The 23677-nt window shown below is 59.3% G+C and overlaps 2 protein-coding genes across 3 annotated transcripts in view; both read right to left on the bottom strand.

Moving 5' to 3' along the window:
- Nucleotides 1-7732: 7732 nt before the first annotated feature.
- LOC123652412 lies at nt 7733-9500 on the bottom strand. Its single transcript, XM_045582212.1, has 4 exons — nt 9264-9500; nt 8611-9050; nt 8531-8553; nt 7733-8233 (listed from the first exon to the last, which is right to left on the bottom strand). The coding sequence occupies exons 1-4, from the start codon at nt 9498-9500 to the stop codon at nt 7752-7754; spliced, it is 1182 nt and encodes a 393-aa protein (XP_045438168.1). The 3' UTR covers nt 7733-7751.
- The window catches only part of UNC5B (unc-5 netrin receptor B), an 82966-nt gene continuing 68338 nt past the window's right edge, over nt 9050-23677 (bottom strand). Inside the window, exons 5-17 of one of the 2 annotated variants that reach the window (XM_036438215.2) lie at nt 22971-23151; nt 21879-22046; nt 20997-21161; nt 20785-20817; nt 18747-18941; nt 18066-18455; nt 17433-17520; nt 15887-16055; nt 15528-15761; nt 13923-14072; nt 13134-13298; nt 12011-12192; nt 9050-11277 (exon numbers count right to left, since the gene is read on the bottom strand). In XM_036438215.2, coding sequence (XP_036294108.1) covers nt 11112-11277; nt 12011-12192; nt 13134-13298; nt 13923-14072; nt 15528-15761; nt 15887-16055; nt 17433-17520; nt 18066-18455; nt 18747-18941; nt 20785-20817; nt 20997-21161; nt 21879-22046; nt 22971-23151 — 2286 coding nt within the window. In that variant the 3' untranslated portion in view covers nt 9050-11111. The remainder of the gene's footprint in view (nt 11278-12010; nt 12193-13133; nt 13299-13922; nt 14073-15527; nt 15762-15886; nt 16056-17432; nt 17521-18065; nt 18456-18746; nt 18942-20784; nt 20818-20996; nt 21162-21878; nt 22047-22970; nt 23152-23677) is intronic. The other variant, XM_036438216.2, reaches the window with a different exon arrangement.

Consider the following 23677-nt stretch of genomic DNA (forward strand, 5'->3'; position numbering starts at 1 on the left):
TCCACCCCTGAACACACCCCATCCCCAGACGGCCTGGCCCCCTGCCTCCTGCTCCGCAGAAGAAATAGAAGCCGCCAGAGAGGAAATCCTCATTTCACAGCACAAACCTGGCCCACCAGCCCCTGTTTCTCTCCCCCCAGTTATAACTGTCTTCCCCCACCATCAGAGGGGCGAAGTCTTGCTGACTGTAACCGGGACTGCGTCAAGCTGAGACCGAACCTGGCTCACCGTCTGTCCGCACCAGCTCCGGAGAGCAGGGCAGGCCAGGCTCACCTCTGCTCCCTCGGGGCCTGCTCCCGGCCCGGCCCAGAGCGAGTGGCTGCTGAGTGACTGATTAGACGCAGGAGCGACCAGGAGCTGATGTGACGCTGAGGAGACAGAAGGAAAAGAGGATATGAGACAGGGCAGAGAGAGGTGGAAGGGGCAAGGACTGGGATCCCAGTTTGCTCCTCTGGATGGATGATGGGGCTTCTACAGGAAATGCTAGCAAAGCCAAGATTCGGGGGCAGGTCAGGAGTCCTGACTTGTAAGGTGGAGTTTGAGGCACCAGGGGGCGATGTCTGGGAGGCACACACAGCCCAGGGAGAGGCTGGGGCTGAAGGCCTAAGTTGGGGCGTTACCAGCTCTGGGTGGCCATTGCAGCGGTGAGTGAGGAGGAGATGAACTGGGAGGGGGGGCCGCGGGGGGGGAAGGAGAAGGAGTTAGGACTGTGCCCCTGGGTCTTTGTTTCCTCCTCTGTAAAGCCAGAGGAGAGTCCCTGAGCTGCCTTCGCCAGGGGGTGGGAGTGGGGGTGGTTCTGGAGATCAAGGAGGGGAGGGTGTGAAGGTGTTTCCGGAGGCCGAGGGCATGCCAATGTCAGGGTGACCGGGTTCAGGGGCGGGGCCGCAGCTGGGCTCTGTGTGGGGCTGAGGCAGGATCCCTGGACCAAGAGTCCCTCCCTGGCCCCCTGGCCACATGAGAAGGGAAAGCATGAGGCGCCGCTGACACAATGTACTTGAAAGAGCGCTGTGACCTCAGGCCTGCAGATGCAAAGAGCTGCTCCTTCTCATCTTCACCTAGTGGGCAGGAGTGGTTGTGCAAATAGATGTAGTAAGCTTGTAAGAAGGGAGGTGACAGTCAAAGTTCAGCAACACACCTGCAACTGCTATTGATGCTGATGACATGGACAATGAGTAATACCACTCTCAATGTTGACACTTAACCATCGCATTTCATTCTCACAGTAAATCTACCAAGAAAGGTGTGCCACCCCCATTTTGTTGTGTGACTGAGGTCCCAGAGGTTTAAGCAATCTGCTCAGGATCACATGATTAGCAGATGACGGAATCTGGGTTCAAACCAGATTCTTCCCTCAAACCTGTGTAGAGCTGGGACCAGGGGTGGCGTCAGTTCTGTCTCCTGAGCGGCCTCAGTGCTCAGCGCCCCCCACGTGTCGGTGGCGGTATGGCCCCCACGCTCTGTGCCGTGGGCGTCGCAGTTATCCCCCAGTGGGAGCGGAAGGCACAGACGCAGGCCACCAGGAACCCGAGGAGACAAAGGGCACTGAGCCGCGCCACATGAGGACGGGGAGCCCCTCCCTGGAAGAGAAATGGTGCCGGGCTGGACCCTGAGAGCCGTGTTCGAATACTTCAAAAGCTGTCAGAGAGTGGAAGGCACAGACCTATTCCTACTGGTTCTAGAGAATAAAACCAGCGCCTACCGTGAAAGCAAGGAAGCACTCAGTAAATGCCCGCTATTACCATTACTGTTGGAAGTAGTGAGTTCCAATCTCTGAGAGTATTCAGACAGACACTGTACAAGCCAGAGTCCCGGTCTCTGTGGAGGGAGCTCTGGCATCGGGTGAAGATGGGTTCGATGGTGGCCATGGATCTCTGCTCCGCCATCCTCCACGTCTGAGCAATAGGCCCTGAGGAGCCCCTGAGAAGGGGCGGCCTCTGCCCAGTGTGGCCCTGGGGTAATCACGGCATTCACCTGTGAGCAGGGGCACCTATCCCTGGGCGCCTGGCGGTAGGGGAATTGCTGGGACCCCAGGGCTTGGCGGCCAAGGCCTGCCCTGAGTTTCATCAGACAGAGGAGAGGCTCATGGAAAGAGGACCTGCAAGGCCGCCACCCCAGGGAGGGAGGCAGGCGGGGGTCTGGGGCACGTGCCGCTGTCCCTCTGATGGAACCCAGGGGACGCAGTGCCCGGGAGGGGCCCTGGCAGTCTTGGAGAAGGGCCAGGGCCTCGGGCCCCCGTCACAGCCAGTGAAACCCTGAAACAGGCAGCTCTGAGCCCAACCTCCCTCCTTCAGAGGCTTTCTCCGGCTCCCGCAGCCCGGCGGTCACACATGGGGAAGGTCTTGTTTGGCCTACACGGTGTTTAACGAGAACAGAGCCAACCATCACCGTCGGAATGACTTCACATGCACATCCCAACCCCGACTTCGGAGTTCTCTGAGCAGGAGGATGGAGCAGCCGGGGCCCTCACTCCCGTCTGGCAGCCCCCACCCTGAGCCCGGGGTGCAGACCCAGCCCTTTGGGGTGCTGTGTGCTCTCCAGTTAGCCACAGCCCCCATTTCCCTACCGCTCCCCCATTGCCCTGAGGCGTGTGGACGGAAGGAGCCACATACTGACCTGACAAGCTCAGGGGCAGCCTGTGTGGCAGTCTTGCAAACGCAGAGACTTAAAGAAACCACAGAAGATGGTCTGAAAATTAAATATTTAACTACAAACAGGTTATAGCGGGCAGTCCTAGGGTGATATTTTCCCTGACAAAGATCAACTTAGATCTTTCCTAAGCCCATCTGCCTTTTTTTTGCCTCTAATAACATACTGTATCTGTGAGATGAATGGGTAACTTGTAACTTCCCTTTTTTCTGGAGCCCCAGATGTGGTGGGCGCCAGGACAGTTACCACAAATTCCTTCATCATCATATTAATTGTTCCTGCACTCACCTACTTTTCATCATTTTACAATACTTTTTATCCAATCCCAGAGGTTTCCCCACTTTGCTCTGTCCCACTTCCTTAATCAGTCACCAATGAATTTTATGTAACCCACCTATGTCCCTCCTTTGATTGAAATGTATAAATACAGGTGTAACCCACCATTCTCTGGAGCATTATCTCAATTCATTGAGGTTCTGCTTCTCAGCATATGTCGACAGTTTGGCTCAAATAAACTCACAAAAATTCTGTACAGGTTTCAATGTGGGTGTTTTTTTTGTGTTGTTGTTGTTTTGTTTTGTTGTTGTTTTTTTTTTTTCGTTACCAGGAGAAGTGTGGAAAGCCATTTCACAGAACGTTTATCCTCCTGCTTCACTCAGGGACAGACCCGTGCTGCTCACGGAAGGGGGAAGTGAGCAATGTGCTGAGGCAGCCTTATGCTTCACCAAACGGCCCAGAGGGCACATGTCTTGCCTGGGAACTGCTGAGGAGGCTGCTTCTCTCTTCACATGACCGCAGGCTCATGATTCTGACCCCCTGCCTATGGACAAAGCCCTGACCCGTCCCGCCCCTCCATGGAGGAGCAGACGGGGTGAATCTAGAGGGGGCGGTCTTGTGGGGAGTCACGCCCCAATGAGAGTGGGGCCAGCCAGGCACCTGCCCTTTCCTGCCCTGCCTCTGACCCCGCCCACCCGCTTTCCCACACTGTGATCATGCTGTCCCCACCTCCTGGTGGTCCCTTGGACCCAGCCCTCATGCCCACCTGCTCTCCACCCGCTGCTGGCATGACCTCTGGCCTCCTGCTCTGTTGGTGACCCTCCCAGGCTGGCTGTCCCTCAGTCCTGGCAGAGCAGCCATGGACTCACTTCTTATTCTGCTGGGAGCTGCCTGATTCAGCATCCCTGCCCCTGGCTGAGCCCACTCAGGGAGAAGATCACTGAACACTGACCGGATTTCCAGGTGTCCTGGACCTTCTCCTGGGGTGGGAACAGCTTCCTAGGCTACGGAACGGGATGAGCAGATTGAAGCCACCCCAGTGAGGCCTGGGCTGGGCCAGCCCCCATGGCTGCTGGGACAGCACGGACTCCCTGGAGCCCTCCCCCACGCCCCCATGGCCCTGGCGAGGGCCACTGAGAGGACACCGACTCTCCCTGCACACCCCACGCGCACCCCCAAATAGTGCACCTGCGGCAGGCAGCGGCTGGGCCGGTTGGACACCCCTGCTGCCAGGACATCAGCTTCTTCTCTCAGCACGACATCGCGTGAAAAGCAGATGCTGCAAAGCTGTGCCGGAAAGCATCTCCCCCAGGACACGCACCTGACGAAGGAAGGTCCTGGGGAAACTGCTTCCAAAGGAGCGTCTCTTCCAGAAAGCCTCGCTGGACCCCTGCCCGTCTCTTCCTGCCTCTCCCTGGACCGCGGGCTCTGAGGCCGTGTGTGCCCAGCCCTGGGGCCCCGGGGTGACCAGCACTGTGTGCCCAGACAGCTGCTGGGCAGCGAGACAGGAGCCCCATTCCACCGGCCAGCGTGTGTTCTGAAAACCAGGACCTGGGGGTTCCCAACCGGGAGGTCCCCCTGCCCTGGCACCCAGGGCAGGGACTCGGTTAGGAACAGCACCCCTCGGAGAAGTCTCCAGGCCCAGCGCGGAGAGGGCTCCGTGCAGGTGCGGGTGGGTATGATGGCAGCTTTCCCATAAAGTGAGAGGGAGGAGGTGCGGGGGAGGAGGATGTGAGAGGGCAGGACAGGGTTAACCCCTGACTCAATTTGTGCTGCTGTCCTCCATTTTGTATAACTATGTCACTATGTAACTGGACCCTAACCCTCACCCAACCAATTGGGGTCAACCAAAGCAGTGACCTCACCACCCCTCTAAATCCTTTGTTCTAGAGAAACCTGCTCTCTTCCTCCACCTGCCGCTGCATCTGTGTGTAGGGGTGAGCTCAGGCTAGCTCAAAATAAAGACTCTTTTGCTTTTGCATCGGACTCGGCTCTCTGGCGGTCTTTGGGGACCAGGAAGTCTGGGCCTAACAGATGTCCCGCGTTGGGAATGAGTAGTTGGCTGAGTCTGTGAAGAGCAGGGATGGGGGAGGCGTGGAGAGCAGGCCATAGCACCCCAGTGGCCACGCGGGGAGCTGAGGACGTTAAAGATGAGTTCGAGCCAGGACCGGTTTGGCTCAATGGATAGAGCGTTGGCTTGGGGACTGAAGGGCCCCGGGTTCGATTCCGGTCAAGGGCATGTACCTTGGTAGTGGGCATATCCCCAGTAGGGGGTGTGCAAGAGGCAGCTGATCGATGACTCTCATTGATGTTTCTAACTCTCTATCTCACTTCCTCTCTGTACAAAAATCAATAAAATAAAATAAAAAAAAAGATGAGTTCGAGCTCCAAGGTGTACAGGTTGAGCCTTTGCAACCAAGACGAGGCTGTCTTAGTAACGGCAGGGAGGGTGGCTAGAGGTCTCAGTGGAGACGGCGTTAAGGGAGCCTGCTATCCGCTGGGAAAGCCAGCATCAGTGCCGGCAAGATGAAGCTCGAACGGTTATTGGAAAAATAAAACTGTTTCGTGTTGATACCTCGAAGGCTTGAGAGTCTTGGATCAAATCCACTATATTTAAATATTTACACGCGCATTTATGCTTGTATCCACATAGATCTCCCGGGAGGATGTGTACAGCGGCCTCTGGGGGAGGCCTGGGGAGAGGGATCGACTTTTCATCTATTCATTTCTACCTTTTGACTTCTCTCGTACCAGAGGCATGTATGTTATCTTAAATTAAAATGGGTTAAAGTTTTAAAAAACATTTTTGTTAAATAGAACTGCGTGAGGTTTTCCTGAGTATGACCTTAAAGCGGGTCTAAACGGATTTTCTCGTAAGGCCCCTAGTGGAAGAGGGGGCAGCTGGCTGCCCACCCACCCAGCAGCCCTTCATGGGCAACAGCTGGTGTGGCCTGAGTCTGCGGGCTGGGCCGCCGGCTGGCGGGCTGGACGTGGGTGCCAGTGCTGCCACCTCACTGGGCAGCCGCGTGGTCACAGGATCGGAACTAGCCCGTCTTTTGCTCCTAACTGGTTCTTCTGTATCTACTTCTGGGACTGCCACAGAGGAGGGCCGGTGGGGTGTGTGTGTGTGTGTGTGTGTCACACCCCTCCAAGAACCAGCACCCCAAATTGCAGGACCCCAGCCAGAGGGCCCTTGCAGAGCTGCAGGTCTAAGACCCACACTTCGTGGATGGGGAAACTGAGGCTGGGGGCAGAATCAGAGCTAGAATTCAGGTCTCTCCTGCTTCCCAGGCCAGAACTCTGTGAGTCCCACCAAGGGGCAGGTGACCAGGAGGGGCCCTGGTGCTTAGGTGGTGGCTGAGGGTGAGAGGATTTAGATGGGCCCCTGTCACTCCTGAGAGGAACCCAGACAACTGCCTGTGGGAGCTACTGGCCCACTTGACTCTGCCACCCCCTCCCTGGGCGGCTGCTCCCACCTCAGGCTACTCGCCATGCCTCCCCTCTCTCTCTCTCTCTCTCTCTCTCTCTCTCTCTCTCTCTCTCTCTCTCTCTCTCTCTCACACACACACACACACACACACACACACACACACTGTCCTCTCCCTCCTGACTGGCCCACTGGACCATGCCGGCCGGGGAAGCAGGGAGTGAGGACAGTCTGAGCGGAGGGGCTGTGTGTACATGTGCAGACCTCCTGCCTGCCCGCTAGGCCCTACATCCCCGAGGACAAGCCCACAGGCGCTCCATCCCAGGCGACACCGGGTGACACCTGGTGCACACCCCGTGCACACCCAGACACAGGCCCCGGAGTCAGAGCTGGCCGGGCACCACATACGTCAGAGCATAAAAAGGGGTCCCATGGCCAAATACACCTGGGACACCCCGTGTTGATCTGAGGAAGCGGCTGCTTCGGGCGGGACTCCTCGGGCCTGTCAATGGCTGGTGAACACGGTGTCCCCCCGACGGCCACGGGTGCTCATGCCGTGAATGACCACGGAGTCCACGCACAGAGCAGGCAGTGCATGCTGGGAAATGCCGGGCCAGACCCACTCCGAGGCCTGAGGTGCACAGGGCAGAGGGGGCCGGCTGGAACGGGCACGTAGAAATAAAAGCCCCCTTCCACCGGTGGGAAAGGCAGCTCAGTGCGATTTTATTGGGACAGGATCCTCTCCTGCCGCTGCCGGAGACGTCTCATCGTGAACACTCAAGTCCACAATCCCCGTGGGTAGGGCAGCCCCTCCCCATCTAAGGCATTCCCCTCCAGGGTGTAACCCGTCCCAGCAGGAAGGCACCCTGGGTCCCGCCACCCGGTCCCAGCCCACTCGCCACTGCTTTTCTGCTGCACGACTTCTCCTGTCCCAAGTGAGGGCTCTGAACTGTCTGCTCAGCCTCAGCCCAGCTGAACCCCACAGGCAGACAGGGGCACTGGGGCTCCCTCTGTTCCCCCCACCAAACACACACACACACATCTCCAGTCTACGGAAGGCTCAATGATTGCCCCTGCACACAGTGCTTTTGCACGGAGAGCACTGATGGGAGGGGGGAGGGAGGAAGGAAAGAGAGAGGGGCTGAGATCCAGATCCAGCCTGGGCTTGAACTTGCTGTGTGACGATGGGGCAGTCCCTGGCCCTCTCTGGCCCAGCTTTCCCTCCCATAAAACGAGGAGGTTGAGCTCAATCATTTCCAGGAGCTCAGAGTCCTGGCTGAGACCTCCTCCCCTCTGAACCCCGAAAGTGGGAAAGTCACTCCCAGCTGCTGAGAGAAAGACGGTCCAGAAGACAGCAGACTGTAACCCGGAGGGTTTTTTTTTTTAGACTAGGAAATATAATTTATTTCATAAAAATTAATTCTGTTACAATAGGAATGCTAAATGTTATGTACAGGCTGTAGTTTACAGAACAGACAGGCGGGACGGGGCCATTCCTGCAGCCCCCGAACGGACGCGGCCCAGGCAGGGGGTCCAGCCCTGTGCCCCCAGGAGAGCTGCTCCCTGGCCCCGAGCTCCGAGTCACCCCCCTCAGAGGACCTGCGGAGGGACCTGGCTCAGCTGCCGGCTGTGGGGGAAGCGGCCCTGGATCCCGGGGCACTTCAGAGAGGGCGGAGGGAGAGGCACGTAGAGGATACACCGACAGACCCTGTGGTCTCAGAGAGGGCAGCGGACAGGCACGCCGCCTCCACACATCCCCACGGGGACTGGAGGAGGGCACACTCACACGAGCGGGGACACGCTTCCCGACGGGAGCCCTGATGTGCCCGTGTGAACACACACACACACACACACACACACGCAGAGCACACGCACACACACACACGCAGAGCACACACGCACACACGCAGAGCACACACACGCAGAGCACACGCACACACACACACACGCAGAGCACACGCGCACACACACACACACGCAGAGCACACGCACAAGCACACACACACGCAGAGCACACACACACACACACACGCAGAGCACACACGCAGAGCACACACACACACAGAGAGCACACACACACGCAGAGCACACGCACACACAGCACACGCACACACGCAGAGCACACACACACGCAGAGCACACGCACACACACACAGCACGTGCGCACACACACGCGCAGAGCACACACACACACACACACACACGCACACATGCACACACACACACACACAGCACGTGCGCACACACTCGAGCACAAATATACCAGAGAGGAGAGAGACAGAGACGCCCACCTGAGGGCCACACAGGCCCCGCAGTGGGCCCTGGCCTGCAGCTTTCCATGCACCTGGGCACGTGAGGCTGCCCGGGTGCCACCCGAGGCGGGCAGCGTGGGATGAAGTCGCAGCAGCCTCGGTGGATGGGCGGAGCCAGGAAGCCCCTCCTGGCTTTTCTCACAAAACCGGACCGAGAGCTCTTCTTGTCCCAGGCCCTGAGCAAGCCTGAGGGTGGGGCAGGCAAAGCACAGAGCTTCTACCACGGGGTTCCCATCGGAGCCTAGAACGAGGGCCTCACACAGCAGCTGCGGCCCCCTAGGTGGAGGAAGGAAGAGGCCCAGAGCGGGCAGCCACAGGCCCGAGCCCCACAGCTCCACGGCACCGCTGAGGGCTGAGTGCTGGTCTGGGCTGCGGGGGCCGTGGCCATCCTAGAGCCTGTGGTGGGCAGGGCACCGGGTGGCTCCACGCTGACACACAGGCCCCACGGCGTGGGCTGGGAGTGACCAGGGAGGCTGAGCCCCAGGGAGGCAGCACCCACGTGGGCTCTGGGTCAGGAGCTGGGGTCCCAGCCCCTGAGGCAGGCCCGTCCCCTTCAGTCCCGACCCAGGGAATCCTCTCTCAAACTCGGGGCAGGACCTCACCTGCCCACAGCCGACCCCCACCCTGAGGAGGCTGCGGGTGGCAGGAAGCCAGCTGGGGACGCTGCCTGGGACTGCAGCCCTGAAGCAGCCTTTCAAAGGCCAGGCCGTGCCCAGGCTGGTCCCCGCAGCTGCTGCTGGGCCTGCTGGGGCAAACCCCGGGGTCAGTGCCCGGAGCTGCCGGCGAGCTGGCACTTGCCTCGCCTGGGTGCCAAGGAGAGCCTTTAATGAGGTCTCCATGCCAGCTGCCTGGTCCCAGCCATTGTCAGGCAGCTGCAAAGGGCCGGGACCATCCCCCCAATTTGCGGCCCTGCTGGCCCCTCAGGACATTCTGGTCCAGGCTGGTGAGGGGTGCAGCCCTCCACTGCGGCAGCCCTTCCTGCTCAAAGGCAACCTACCTCAACATCTCCCAGAGCAGAGGGAGGCTGAGAGGAGGAGGGAGGGAGGTGCCTGCGGAGACCAGAGCTGGGAAAGCGCCCTCCATGGGGCGGGAGGAAGGCATGTTCTGTGCAGGCGGGCCACCCACTCCCCGCCTCCTGCTGCAGGGCCGCTGTCCGCACACCTCTCAAAGCCACACCGAGGCCCAGACAGACAGGCTGTGCTGCTCACAAGCCCTCCCCCTGGCCCCCTGTCTCACAGAAGAGGAACAGGCTGGGAAGGCTGCCTCCTGACGCCTGGGTTCAGGGGAATGCCCACCTGCTCCAGGGGCTGCTGGGAGGGGACCCCTGGCTGGCCGCGCCCTAGGGGAGAGTAGAGGTGCCTCACCCCCCACCCCTTTCTCTGCTAGGGCCCTGCTTCTGGGCCACACCCCCTCTCCAGGGGCCACCGGATCCTGATGCTGGAAACATCTCCAAGGCGCACAGCTGGCCCGGGGCCCACATGTCCCATCCCAGGGCCCAGAGGTCCGGGGACGTCTGCCTGGGACGGAGGGAGAGCCCCCCTCACTCCACTCCACGGCTCCTTGGCTTTACGTGCGCGGCGTCTGCTTAAGACTTCAGAGCAAAATGTGTACCATTTGAGCCTTCACAACTGGGGCAGGGAGGCCTGGTAAAAACCAGTCCAAGATGGATCAGTAGCAGCAAAGTGCTCCGTGTTCAGCCTCTGCCTCTGCCTCTCCCTCCCTCTCTCTCCCTCTCTCTCTTTCTCTCTCACACACACACACACACACACACACACACACTCGCTCCTGGCCAGAACCATGAGCACACCCACATGCAAGAAAAGAGTTTTCTATTTTTTTGTGTGTGTTGTTTTTTTCTTTTTCTTTTTCTTTTTTTTCTTAAAAAGGACGTATCCAAATACCTGGATAATAAATCATTTGCGTTTCCTAAGAAACGGGGGTTTTCTTTTCCCTTGTGGTTTTGGTGTTTTTCTTCTTCCCGAAGCAAGTTGCTTCCTTTCCTTTTAGCTTTTGGACGGAGAAAGCATGTGTACTTGACTGACCTTCAGAGAGGAAAATGGCGTGAAGACAGAGGGCTCAGGGAGCGGGGGGAAATCACTGGCCGAGGAAGAGAAGTGAGAACGAAACGAAAACAAGCCAGGGCTGCAGGCAGAGGGTGGGGGGTGGAGGGAGGGCCACCCCCTTGCTCCCCGGTTTCCAGAGGCCTCAGCCCACCCTGGTTTCTGCACAAAGGACTGAGCCAGGAGAGATGGTGGGGAGGGGGGAGAGGAACACCAGAGTCCATGGATTCCTAAGGCTGGTCGTGGTCTGGGGTACGGCAAGGCTAGGAAGAGGAGGGTGGCTCTGGCTGGGAACTGGGGGTCAGCAGAGGTGAGCTGCCACATAGAAGGTGCCCGGACCTCCCTGCACCCGCCTCCGGCCGGTCCCTACCAGCCCGCAGTCAGGGTGGCTCAGCAGTCCCCGTCGGTGGCCATGGCCACCAGCATCTCACTCTTGCCCATCTCCTCCAAGGCACTGGCCAGGCTGTTGAGGTCCCCGTCGTCCTGCTGGAGAGCTTCCCAGAGGTCCAGGATCACCCCCGTGGGGCTCGCTTTGGTGGCAAAGTAGTTCAGGTACCTGGTGGAGGGAAGGAAGAAGGGTACCGGGCTGCCCCAGAGCTCAACACCGCCCGAAGCCCGGGTGTGGGGAGAGAGTGAGGAGGGGGACGCCTGGGGGCTCAGTCCCCCAGTCCTGGGTCTGAGTCCCAGTTCCTCTGCTTGCAGGCTGTGTGGCCCTGGGCAAGCCGCTGCACCTCTCTGAGCTTTCGTCTCTTCGGCTGAAACACGGGACCTGTCTTGCTCATCACCATTCATCACCTCATCATTATCACTGAAACACACTGGTCCGGAGTGGCTGGAGAAACCAGCTCTCCATTCTCTCTTCCTCCTCCTACGGCCAGCCCTGCCGGCCCGGCCCCGTGGGCTCCCGAGAGCCGGGAGAGAGCCTCAGGCGTCTTCGCAAACCCCACCCGTTTCTACTACGATGTCCTAAGCCTGGCGTGTGCTCAGGGCAGGTGTAGGAAGTGGGTTCTCCGTCAGTGTGACATCATGATAACGGCCATTACTGCCACTGCGTTTACCCAGCATTTTAAGGTCTCCAGGAACGTCTGACTCCACGCTGTCTCTGTTCCTCAGCTCGCGGGGGCTCTCGCTGCTCCGTCCCGGGCACCGGGGTGCTGACAGTGCTGGGCCTGGCTGGGCCTGGCCTCACCCGACTGCCGCAGGCCAGCACGTAAGCGCCAGCCTCTCATTCATTAGTCAATGGGCGTCTCGGACCCTGCACCCTCAGGGGGCCGGGTCCCAGCACTCACCGGTCCATGGAGAGCTTCTTCGCCAGCAGGCGCCAGTCATTGCCCCGCGAGTTGGGGGCGTCCAGGCTGTTGCATATCTTCTGGCGGATGGACAGCGGGATCTTGAAGGCGTAGGGTCCCAGCTGGGTGGTGAGCGCGCCGCTGGGAGCAGAGCAGAGGGCGTCCAGGGAGCCGGCGGGTGTCTGGAAGGGCAGGGGGCGAGAGTGAGAGGGGCAGAGGCGGCTCTAGTCAGTCCCCACCTGCCCCGGACGGGCCGCAAACGCTTCGTCAAAGGCCTTCTTCTCCCCCAGAGGCTCAGCCCCTGTGAGCCCGGGCTACACGCCTGAGCCCCGGCCCTCAGGGGGCGCATCAGGCTAGTGGACTGCCCAGGGCGGATGCTAACGCAGCCTCAAGGCGAGGGAGCCATGAGGAGCCCGAAGTCTAGAACAGGAAGGGACCTGCCCTGATCACATGCCACACAGGTGGCAGAACTGGGCCCAGGCCCACAGCCAGTGCTTTTTTTTTTTTTTTTTTTAATATATATTTTATTGACTTTTTTACAGAGAGGAAGAGAGTTAGAAACATCGATGAAGAGAGAAACATCGGTCAGCTGCCTCCTGCATACCCCCTTCTGGGGATGTGCCTGCAACCGAGGTACATGCCCCTGATCGGAATCGAACCTGGGACCCTTCAGTCCACAGGCCGATGCTCCATCCACTGAGCCAAACCGGTTTCGGCCAGCCAGTGCTCTTCCCCACAGCACCGCCAGGAAGGCCCAGCACTGCCCCCTGGTGGCCTGGCTTTCGTGGACCTCAATCCAGGTTTAGAGGGGTGCAGAGCCGCAGGCTGGGGCGGAGCAAGGTCCTGACACAGGTCCATGGTACCTGCCCTCCCTGGAACCTACGTTTTCATCTCCCGGGGGATCACTGGGTTTGTTTCCCTGGTGGCTGTGGAGACTGAGTGAGAAAATCTAGCAACAGTATATGCCAAGCACAGGGTCGGCACTCAACAAATAGGAGATGTTGGGAAAAAGGGCCCAAGTCCCAGCTCAGACTGGGGGGCATGTCTCTGTGTGAGATGGCGTTTCCACTCAGACGGGGGGGCGAGCACGGGTGTGCATGCCGCCCCAGCCCTCCCGCCTCACCTCTGCCAGCGTGGTGTGCAGCTGGAAGATCTGGCCCTCCCCCTCCACCTGCCGCACGCAGATCTTGCAGGTGAACTCGGTGGCGGCCAGGCTGTGCCTCTCCAGGGAGAAGGTGCAGTGAAGGGCCCTCTGGCTGCCACTCCAAATGTGACAGAAGGGGATCTCCTGCGGAAGGAGGAGGCGGGTCAAGGAGACAAGCCCGGCCTGCCCAGGCCGCCGGGAGTGACCGCAGAGGAGGAGATGGGGCCAGTGCAGGGAGGGCTGGGGCCTCTCAGGGGGCAGTTCAGGCCTCTCCATCCAACGGGGCAGAGGAAGAGCTGGTCAAGGGCCCTTCAGCTGAGAAAGGGAAGGAGGCACAAGCCTGAATGTGTGTGTGTGTGTGTGCATGTGTGAGCGCCTGTGTGCCTGGGGCCGGGAAGCCAGTGGATGCGGTGGTGTCCCAGGCGGGTGTGGCAGAGGGGTGTGACCATCGTAGGTAACTTGGGGCGGTCTGCCAGGCGTGGGTGCTCTTGGGGAGGGTGAGGCCTCTTGGAGGATGTGGGAGACATCTGTGCATGGGAAGTGGGTGCGAGGGGAGTGTGGCTGTCCATGGTGAGGGTGTGCCTAGGCGCGACTGGAAGGGAGCCTGGCAAGGGGGCTGGGAGAGAGACAAAGATGAAGGGGCAAGGCTGCAGGGTTGAGGGGGGAGCAGAATCGGGGAGGGGAAACTGGTCTTCCCTGGGCAGGTCCCCATGTGTGTCCCACTCCAGCCCCAGCCCCAGCTCTCCCGCCCTGCAGCCCGGCCCTCACCTGGTACTTGGCCAGCAGCTTGCTCCTCCAGTGGGCGTGCGGGATGTCGTGCAGGGAGAGGCGCAGGTTGTGGTAACTGTCCTTGAACAGCAGGGGTTTGGGCTCCTCCACGAGGTACCCGCCCAAGGTCCGCTCCAGCTCCAGCACCTCCTGTGGGCGGGGCAACAGGAAGGGGAGCCCATCGCACTTGGCCAATGGGCCTTTCCTACGGCAAGCTCGGGGGCTGGGACAGACTCAGGCAGAGGGCACCAGGCTGAAACTTGAAGGGCAGAGACCCACCTGAACACAGGCTGGGCATTGGGTAAATGCTCATCAAAGGCTTATGGACATGTGGACAGATAGGCATGTGGACAGATAGACAGGAAAAAAGTGGGTAGATAAATGAACAAATAGTGGGATGGATGTATAAATGGATTTATACATAAATGGGTAGGTTCATCTGATAGATGAACTGATGGATGGATAAATGGCTAGATAAACAGATATGGATAGAGAGAGACACAGAGATGGATCTACAGATAGATATACAAACGGATGGTTGTAAAGTAGAAGGACAGATGGAAGGACAGGTAAATAGGTAGATGTGTGAAAGCTGGATGGACAGAGGGACTGTTGACTGAAAGAGTATGTAGAGGGATAGGCAGAAAGTTAGATGGATGGATGGATGGATGGAGGATGGACAGATGGACCAGGACTGAGTCACAAAGAATGCCATCAGGCCAAAATGTGGCAACGTCCCTCTTAATCTCCACTCTAATCCCTGAGCAAAGCAGGGCATCAGCCAATGGCCCAGTATGATTCCAGGCCACCAGGCCATCCCCCAGGAGTCTCCAGCCCATCTGGACCTCCTGGCACTTCAGGCCCCAGTGGTCCCAGCAGGCGGCACTCACTCTCCCACGAGGCCTTTTCACCTCTGTTGCATCATCTGGCAACTCAGAGTTTGAGACAAGTCACATGAGACTGGGAGACCAAGGAGCTGCAAAGGCGCACCTGTGAACAGGGTCCTCCAGGACGATGCCCCTGCCCCCCGGACAAGTTCCAAATCCCTTGGCATGGCCCCGGGAGTGCTGGGAAGCTGAGCTCGGCCTGTCTCGGCCCATCCTCCTCCCTCACACGCTCACTCCCTCTGCACACTTCGGTCCCGCAGAAAGACACACCTGCCTCTGCAGAAGCTGTTGCCTCCAGGAATGCCCTTCATCCTCTATCCACATGCCTACCCATCCTTTGGAGCCTGCCAGCTCTGCTGGGAAGCCTTCTCTGACCCCTCCCCCAACCCCGGGCCCTGGAAGCCCATTCCAGGAGGGTGCTCCCTCAGCAGTCTGGATGACCACCATCAGGGACTCCCACCTTCAGCCTGGAGATTGGTGAGGGCAAGACCTGTGCCCGATCCCTCTGTATCTCAGAGTCTGGTGCCATTTCAATGTTTGAGGAATGAATGAATGAATGAATGAATGAATGAGTCTGATGATGGCAGAGCAGAGGGTGCCTGAAAGATACCATGACCTTGGGGAGGGGAATACTAGAAGGTACCATGCAGCTGGCTGGCCAGGGGTGATGTATCTACAATGTGGCAGGGCTGTGCGGGTACCTGTGGCCTGGCCTTACCTTCAACGCTACCGGCGTGTCCTCCAGGCAGTAGACCCTGAGGCTGTACTCCAGCGATGTGCAGAGGGCGGGGGCGAAGATGGCCAGCTGGAGCTGCTTCACCGCTGAGCGGGAGTAGGACTCACCCGTGAACACGTAGGTGCCCAGCTGGTCTAACAGGATGTGGCAGGACCTGGCCTCCAGCTGGCAGTAGCAAGGGGTATCCAGGGTCTCCTCATCCAGGGTCACCACCTCCTGCAAAGTGAGAGTGGGGGTGGGGAGGACAGGTCACAGTCAAGTGCAAGGTCCGTCCAGGTCGGGCCAGGGGAAAGCAGGCAGGTTCAGATGGTGGGCCCTGCCCCCCAGCTGTGGATACTCACCTCCCAGTGGCCCTGGTGGGCCTGGGTCTTGAGCTGGAAGATCCAGCTGCTGGCACTGACTTCGGCACAGTGGGGCACTGTGAGGATGACGGGGCGGCACAGCAGGAGGCCTGTGGGCCCGCAGGTCACCGAGGGGCTCAATACTGTCTGGGTCCCTTCCAGAAGGGGGCTGGGGACAGGAGGAGGCAGTGAGGGGAGGCCGAGCGCTCAGCCAGGGCTTAGATGGGTGCTGGGCTCTCCCACCTCTATTCCTGTTCCTGGGTGACAGAGGGCAGGCCTCCACCCCTGGGGCTCCCAGAGGTCAGGGGTTAAGGAGAGGCAGAGAAATGGCTTAACCTGCAGGTTGTTTCTGGCTTTTGCTATCACCCTATGACGTCCTCACAGCCAAACCTTTGCTCACATTTCAGACTCTGCACTCGTGGAGTTTTTTTGTTTTGTTTGTTTTAGTTTTGTTTTTTATTTTTATTGATTTCAGAGAGGAAGGGAGAGGGACAGAGAGAGAGAGAGAGAAACATCAATGATGTGAGAGTTATTGATTGGCTGCCTCCTCCATGTCCCCTATTGGGGATCGAGCCCGCAACCTGGACATGTGCCCTTGACTGGAATTCAGCCCGGGAACTTGCAGTCCACAGGCCGATGCTCTCTCCACTGAGCCGAACCAGCCAGAGTCTCGTGGAGTGTTTTAATGGAGCTGCTCCACTGTCCTCTGGGAAGCTGGTACCGCTCCACACTCCTGCCAGCATGCCATGGCGGGCTGCGTGCCACGCTTTTGCTGGCATGAAGGCATTTATATTGAAATATAAATCTTTTTTTTTTAATATTTATTTTATTGATTTTTACAGAGAGGAAGAGAGAGAGAGCTAGAAACGTCGATGAGAGAGATACATCGATTAGCTGCCTCTTGCACACCCCCTACCGGGGATGTGCCCACAACCAAGGTACATGCCCTTGACCGGAATCAAACCCGGGACCCTTCAGTTCGCAGACCGACGCTCTATCCACTGAGCCAAACCGGTCAGGGCTGAAATATAAATCTTTATGAATTCATGAAGCAAAAAAAAAAAAACCACCCTCCCAATATCTCACGGCTGTTTGAGTTACTATTGGACTACAAATTAGGTTGAACGATTTCTCATAACCTATTGGCTAGTGTGTGTGTGTGTGTGTGTGTGTGTGTGTGTGTGTGCTCGCACACAAAACAAAAAGTGTGTGTAAATCACTGTTCATATCCTTTGCCCGTTTTTGTACTGAGATGTTAAATTTTTTTCATTGGTCTCTAAAACCTCCCTGCATCGTTAGGAGATTACCCTTTGTCATGTTGTGGCTAGCTTGTAAATTGCCTTTCAGGTTCTGTGATTTGTTGTGCTGATCCTGCATGTTTTGGGTGTGGACATAACATCGAGCCACGTCTTCCTCGGCGGACTGGCGCCTGCCTAGGCTCAGGCTCAGGCGGGGAGAAGAGGATATGTGAGCCCAGGGTAAGCAGGCAGCAGGGAGAGGGGAAGCGCAGTGGGCAGCCTGGGCCAGGGCTGGGGTTTCTACTCACAGGGTGTTCTCCGCCTTGTTGATGAGGAGGTACATTTCGTAGAACTTGCCCTGGGGGATGGCTCCGTTGGGCACCAGCAGGCTGACCCCTAGGGGGAGAGAGAGAGGTCAGCAGCGAGGGGCTAAGGGAGTCTAGGGGCTTCGAACAGGCAGTCACCAGGGCGGGGCTGGGAGAGAAGGCCTGGAGACTGGGTGCAACGCGAGGCCCAGCCGCTGACCAGAGGGCCTGTCAGGAGCACAGGGGCCTCTGGCGTTGCAGTGCGGAGGAGAAGGGGCAGAGACCTGGCGTCTGAAGGTCCCAGTGCTGCCTCCAGCCTCGGGTATGACGCTGGGTAATTGTTAACGGGGCTTTGCACCCTTGAGATGGGCACCACTGCCCTTTCTGATGCCAGAAAGCACTGAAATTTTGTTGATTACAATGGGGCAACCTCTCCCCACTTAACTGACAGAGAAACTGAGGCTTAGAGCGTGGCTGGACCAAGGTTCCCCTGCCACAGTGAGGCAGACACAGGCTTCGACCCCAGACCTTCCCTTTTATAGTCACATCTCCCCCCTGGGCCTCGCTTTCCCCATCTGTGAAATGGGGGCAGGGTGCTGGGGCTGTCAGAGGACGGGCAAGCAGAGAGGGACCCACCTGTGCCGGGGATGCTGAGCCGCCCGCCCAGGCAGCCGAAAGTGCCGCTGACGCTGCTGCCCGGGTCGCGGGGCAGGCCCAGGAGCTGCTGGGAGCCGAGGCTGGCGCTGCGCAGGTGCAGGAAGTGGGGGTCCCGGGAGTAGTCGCCAGGGTACGTGCCGGGCGGCAGGACCCCCAGCAGGTCAGCCCCGTCGGGCAGGCCTGGCCCGGAGCCCGTGGTGCCGGAGCTGTAGACCTTGATCTTGAGGCTCGGCAGGGGGTCCAGCAAGGGCGAGTTGGTCATGGGGATCTTGTCGGCCGAGTCCTGCAGGGCGTACACGGGCCCGCGGTAGATGCCGGCGCTGGCGGTGAGGTCGGGGGGCGCCGAAGGGTGCAGGAGCTGCGGGTGGTCTGCAGAGGTGGGGTACAGTCAGACCCAGACGGGCCTCAGTGGCCCAGCCCCACCTTCTGCTCCTGCCAAGGACCAATCTGTTGCAAACCCCCACCCAAATGCCCAGCTGCCAAAGGCTTCGGGGACCCACCAGGCTGGGTCACCCCTTCTTTCCTTTTCTGCATCTCTCTAACCCAAACCAACCCAGAGTCAGCTCTAGAACAAGCTCTGGAGCCCCAGGAGGGAGTCTGCCTGCCACACCCCGCTGGGTGCCCTGTGCCCGCCTGCCAACCAGGTGTCCCCGGTCTTACTGGGCCGCGCGGTCTTGAAGTTGACGGGGTGGAAGCCGCCGGTGAGGGCGGCGGACGAGTCGGTGATGTCGGTGTCCAGGTCCCGGCAGCTGCGGCGGTACACCACCACCGCCACCACCATGAGGACCGCCGCCACCACCAGGATGGCCACCACGATGCCGGCGTACAGCGCCACGTCCCCCGAGGACTCCAGGACTGCGGGGCGGGAGGGCTGTGTGAGGGCGGGGGCCGGGGCCCAGGCCCGGGGGAGCCAGGGAGGCCCGGGGCCCCTAGGGAGGGGCAGGGCCTGGGCTCTAGTCCGATCCCAGCCACGACGGGCTGGTGGCCTCAGGCAGGGCTTGAACTTCTCTGAGCACCAGTCTCTCTAAGTAAAACGGCCTCAGAACCTTTGGCCTGCTCTCTGCTCAGTATGGCAAGGGGAGGCCAAGGGACTGGTCACTCCCAGGAGGGATTCACTGCTCACTGCTGAGGAGCCAGGGCCTGTGGCTCAGCCACAGTTTGTCCCGTCGGAACTGGGATCCAAACTAGTCTCACTTGCAGCCCGTGGCAAATCCCCAGAGGGCCAGGCTCCCCGCCATGTTTGCAAGTGGCGGCTCCGAGCCACCCGGCTCCCGCTCTGTGCTGAGGGGTGGGAGGCGGAGGTGGAGGGGTGGGAGGGGAGCAGGTGGAGGGGAATGAGATGCAGGCGATGGGGTGGAGAGGAGGTGAGCAGGTGGAGGCAAAGGAAGGGGCTCAGAGAGGCGACGGTTGACTACACTCCCCTCCCCCGGGCAGGCCAGTGGGCTGGAGGATACCAGCGCTGGTGGGGGCAGGGCAGCTGCTGCACAGCTGGACTAACTCCACCCGGCGGGCAGGAAGGGGTCCCGTCAAGACTCGGGGACTAAAGGAGGGCTGGCCGACAGAATTCCCATGGCGATGAATGAAGACACTATGTCCCAACCACAGGGAGCCACTGAGCAACTGAAATGTGGCCAGTGAGTCTTAGGAACTGGATTTCTAAACACATTTAATTTAAATTAAGGTGAATATAAGTTTAAAGAGCCGTACTGGACAGCACAGGCAGAACCAAGGTAATTGCTGTGGGAGTCCTAGGTGGCATTTTTCCTGTCCCTGGGCCCTTGGGGAGGCACCATGCCCGCCCACTTCTGCACCTTCTGGTACCCACCCCTCTGGGGGCTCCTACTCCCAGGGCTGGGCTCTGCCTCCTGATGTCCCGCTAACCACTGTGGTCACTGGCCCGGAGATTTACACTCTCTAATCTAGGGGTGTCGAACTCAATCAGAGAAGGGGCCAAAATCTAAAATCCAGCCTAAATCGCGGGCCGAATGGTTTACTGAACAGTCATAAACTGTCATTGTGATGGAAACGCAGCGGAGTGCAGTGATGACAGCGCGGTGCGGGCCACATTGCAAGGCCTGGCGGGACGGATTTGGCCCGCGGGCCTTGTGTTTGACACATGTGCTCTAATCAGTCAACAGCTCGGCCCCCAGTGAGCTGGGGGAGGGGCTCACTGCTGATTTTATGGCTCCAGAATTATTTGGAAATACTACAGGCCTATCTGCCCCGGCGGCTTTACTGCTGGGGCTAGAGGCCAAGCCCCCGGGGCTGACGGCTGCCCAGGGATCTTAGGAGGCTCTGGCCAGCTGCTGGGGTACAGAGTGGGGCACCGTGATGGACAAGTGTGGGCCTGCCCCCTGGCGCTGGTCCAGAGAGGAGGCCAAAGGGATGGGGCTGAGAGCAGCAGGTTCACCAGGAAAACATCCACTTCAAACCTGGCTGGACCTTGGGCAAGTGCCTTCTCAGGGCTTCTTGTCCCTCATCGTGAGGGTCAAGATGCTGCCCCCAGGCCTTTCTGTCAGCTCAGGGTCTGCCTGTCTGCATGTAACGGAGGGAGACACCTACGGCAGGTCCTAGGAACCTGCGGAGGGTCGGTGGGCAGGCACCTTCCGCTCCCCCCTACCCCCCTCACACACACACCCTGGAAAAGCCAGCATGGAGAGCCCCGGAGGAAAGAGGACAGCGATGAAATGGGACTTACGGTGGCTTTTGGGGTCACTTAGAGTTTTCTTATCTGTTGAGGGAAATAAAGGGAAAGACAATGACACAGGTGGCAGGGAAAGGTGGTAGAGAAGGTGACGGAGAATGGCCCGAATGAGATGATGGAAGTGGTGGGTGGGCAGAGGCCCCGAGGGGCACTGAGGCCTGGGGGCGCAGCCGGGGTGTCCCTCGTCCGTCTTCCCGAGGACTCACTCTGCATGCACAGCCCGTCGGTGCAGTTCTTGGAGTCGAGCAGGGTCCCGCTGCAGTCCCGGCCTCCGTTCTGGGGTGGGGGTGCCATGCACTCCCGGCTGCGCCAGTGGGCACACTCCGTGCTGCAGGCTGACCACTTGCTCCACTCTGTCCACGCTCCATCCACTATGGGAGCATAGCAAATGGTACATGAGAACACACACACACACACACACACACAGTTATGTGCCTAGAACACAAGACACCATACAGGCCATACAGAGAAATCCATGCCACATCCACACAGCCCCATACCAAGGCAGAGCCAGATGTGCCCGGTGGGCAAAGAGAACACAAGTATGTAGATGCATGAAGACACACAGAGGCAGCCCCATGCACAAATACATCCACAAGGATACAAATCCAGCAGATACCACACCACTCACAGAAGCATGCAACCACAGGACACACAGCCAGACGAGCAAGGACAGACACACAAATGGAGAGGCGGTTACACAAAGACAAAAGGAGAAGCGGATGAGGGTTAGCAGCCACGCTGTGCCTGACAGTCAAGTACAGGAGTGCAGGCGCCCTAACTCCAGGCAGCTCTGGGACCCTGGCCCTGGGGGCACGCACCCTCAGTCTAGAGGGCAGAAGAGCCCTCCCCTCCAACCAGGGCTCAGCTCAGAGCCTCTGCCTCGTCTCCTCGGCAGCCAGGGAAGGACAAAGGTCAGAGGTCATGGCAATGAGCCATGACCTCTGACCTTTTCAGCCAGCTGTGGGCCCTGGGACAAGCACCTGCTCTTCCCCACGCGGGGAGAGAAAGGCTGTGTCCTGACTCTGGCAGACACCACAGCAGAAGACAGGGCTGGGGGCTGGGCCTCACCTGGCCAGAGGCCTCACCTGGGCACACGGTGGTGCAGGAAGCCTTCTGGAAGGCCTGGCCCTCGCAGAAGGCTCCTCCGTTGAGCGGGGTGGGGTTGGTGCAGGTCCGTGTGCGCTTCTGCCAGCCGCGGCCACAGCGGTTGGAGCAGGGCGACCACTCGGCCCAGCTGGACCATCCGCCGTTCACTGCAGGGGGCAGCAGGTGTCACCCCAGTGGCCCGGCTCTGTGACCCCCATGGACCCCCAAACCTTCTCTCTCCACCCTTGACGAGTCTTCCGCTGAGGCTGGCCCTTCCTAGCGGGACCCCTCCTGCCTGCAGAGCTGGACACTCAGATACCAGCAGGCAGACCTGGCTGTAACCTTCAGCACCCAAGGGGGACCCTCGAGGTCCCGGTCTGTCCCCCGCCCCCTGGTAACATGGCACATGACAGTCAGAGAGGGCTGACCCCCAGGATCTCCCGTGAGTGATGGGGGACCTGGGACTGGGACCCAGTGTGGGGTTCCTTCTGCAACATTCAAGGAATCTCAGGGGTGGCTCAGCCCCTCCCAGGGGACAGAAAGGAACAGCCTTTGGGCCGGGCCAGCAGCCCCTAACTCTGCTAGGGCCATGGGCGAAGGCCGTGGTCGGCAAACTGTGGCTTGCAAGCCACATGCAGCTTTTTGGCCCTTTGAGTTTTCCAAAGGCCAGCTTAGAGCACCCGAATCAAGTTAATAATAATGTACCCCCCACATAATTTAAGTTTAAAAAATGTGGCTCTCAAAAGAGATTTCGATCGTTGTATTGTTGATATTTGGCTCTGTTGAGTAATGAGATTGCCGACCACTGGGCCAGGGTGGGGATCCTGACTGGCCGTGCCCCAGATATGACTCTGAGAGAGTTGTGTCTTCTCCTTCGGGGGCAGGAAAAGGGTCTGGGAAGGGTGGGTGCTCCTGGCCAGGGGCTCAGGGGCCTCACTCGACCACTAGTTTTGCCACGTAACCTTGTGGGCTCCATCCTGCTCACTTGTTGCCCAGGGTCCGGCTGTGTCCTGAGCAGGGCGGGTCAGGCGGCCACCTAGCCCTGGGCTGCCCCCGCCCCCACCGGCCGTGCCCGCCCCTCTGGCCCGCACCATAGACGATGATGGTGGCCGTGGTGCTGCGGCGCTTGGCCACGATGTTCTTGGCCACGCAGGTGTAGTTGGCCGTGTCGGACAGGCGGGCCTGGCGGATGATGAGGTTGTGGTCGATGGTGAGCAGGAAGTTGGAGTCCTGGGTGGGGTCAATGACGTCCTCGTTTTTGAGCCACTCCACCTGCAGGGACAGGGTGGAGGGGCGTGAGGACCCAGGGGCTGCTCCCTCTCTGGAGGGTTAGGGAGGCCTGGCAGGAAGCGGGGCGGCCGTTTTCTCCGTGTCCACCCACCGTGGGGACGCGGCGAGGCGGGGCCTCCGCCGGCCAGGCCCCGCGCAGAGCAGCACAGAACACAGTGGTTAAGGTGACCACTGGGGCCGAGACCGGTGTGGCTCAGTGGACAGAGCGTCGGACTGCGGACTGAAAGGTCCCGGGTTCGATTCCGGTCAAGGGCGTGTACAATGGTTGCGGGCACATCCCCGGGAGGGAGTATGCAAGAGGCAGCTGATCAATGATTCTCTCTCATCGATGTTTCTAACTCTCTAACCCTCTCTCTTCCTCTCTGTAAAAGATCAATAAAATATATTAAAAAAAAAAAAAAAAAGAGATGATCACTGGGTGGGCTGTGGGAAGTGGGGTGCACAGCCTGCAGCCAACCCAAGGAGTCCCAGGGGTTCCGGCCCCAGTTCTGTTGCATCCCATGGGGCA

This window comes from Pipistrellus kuhlii, unplaced genomic scaffold (assembly GCF_014108245.1).
Source record: "Pipistrellus kuhlii isolate mPipKuh1 unplaced genomic scaffold, mPipKuh1.p scaffold_m20_p_15, whole genome shotgun sequence".
Classification (NCBI taxonomy): domain Eukaryota; kingdom Metazoa; phylum Chordata; class Mammalia; order Chiroptera; family Vespertilionidae; genus Pipistrellus; species Pipistrellus kuhlii.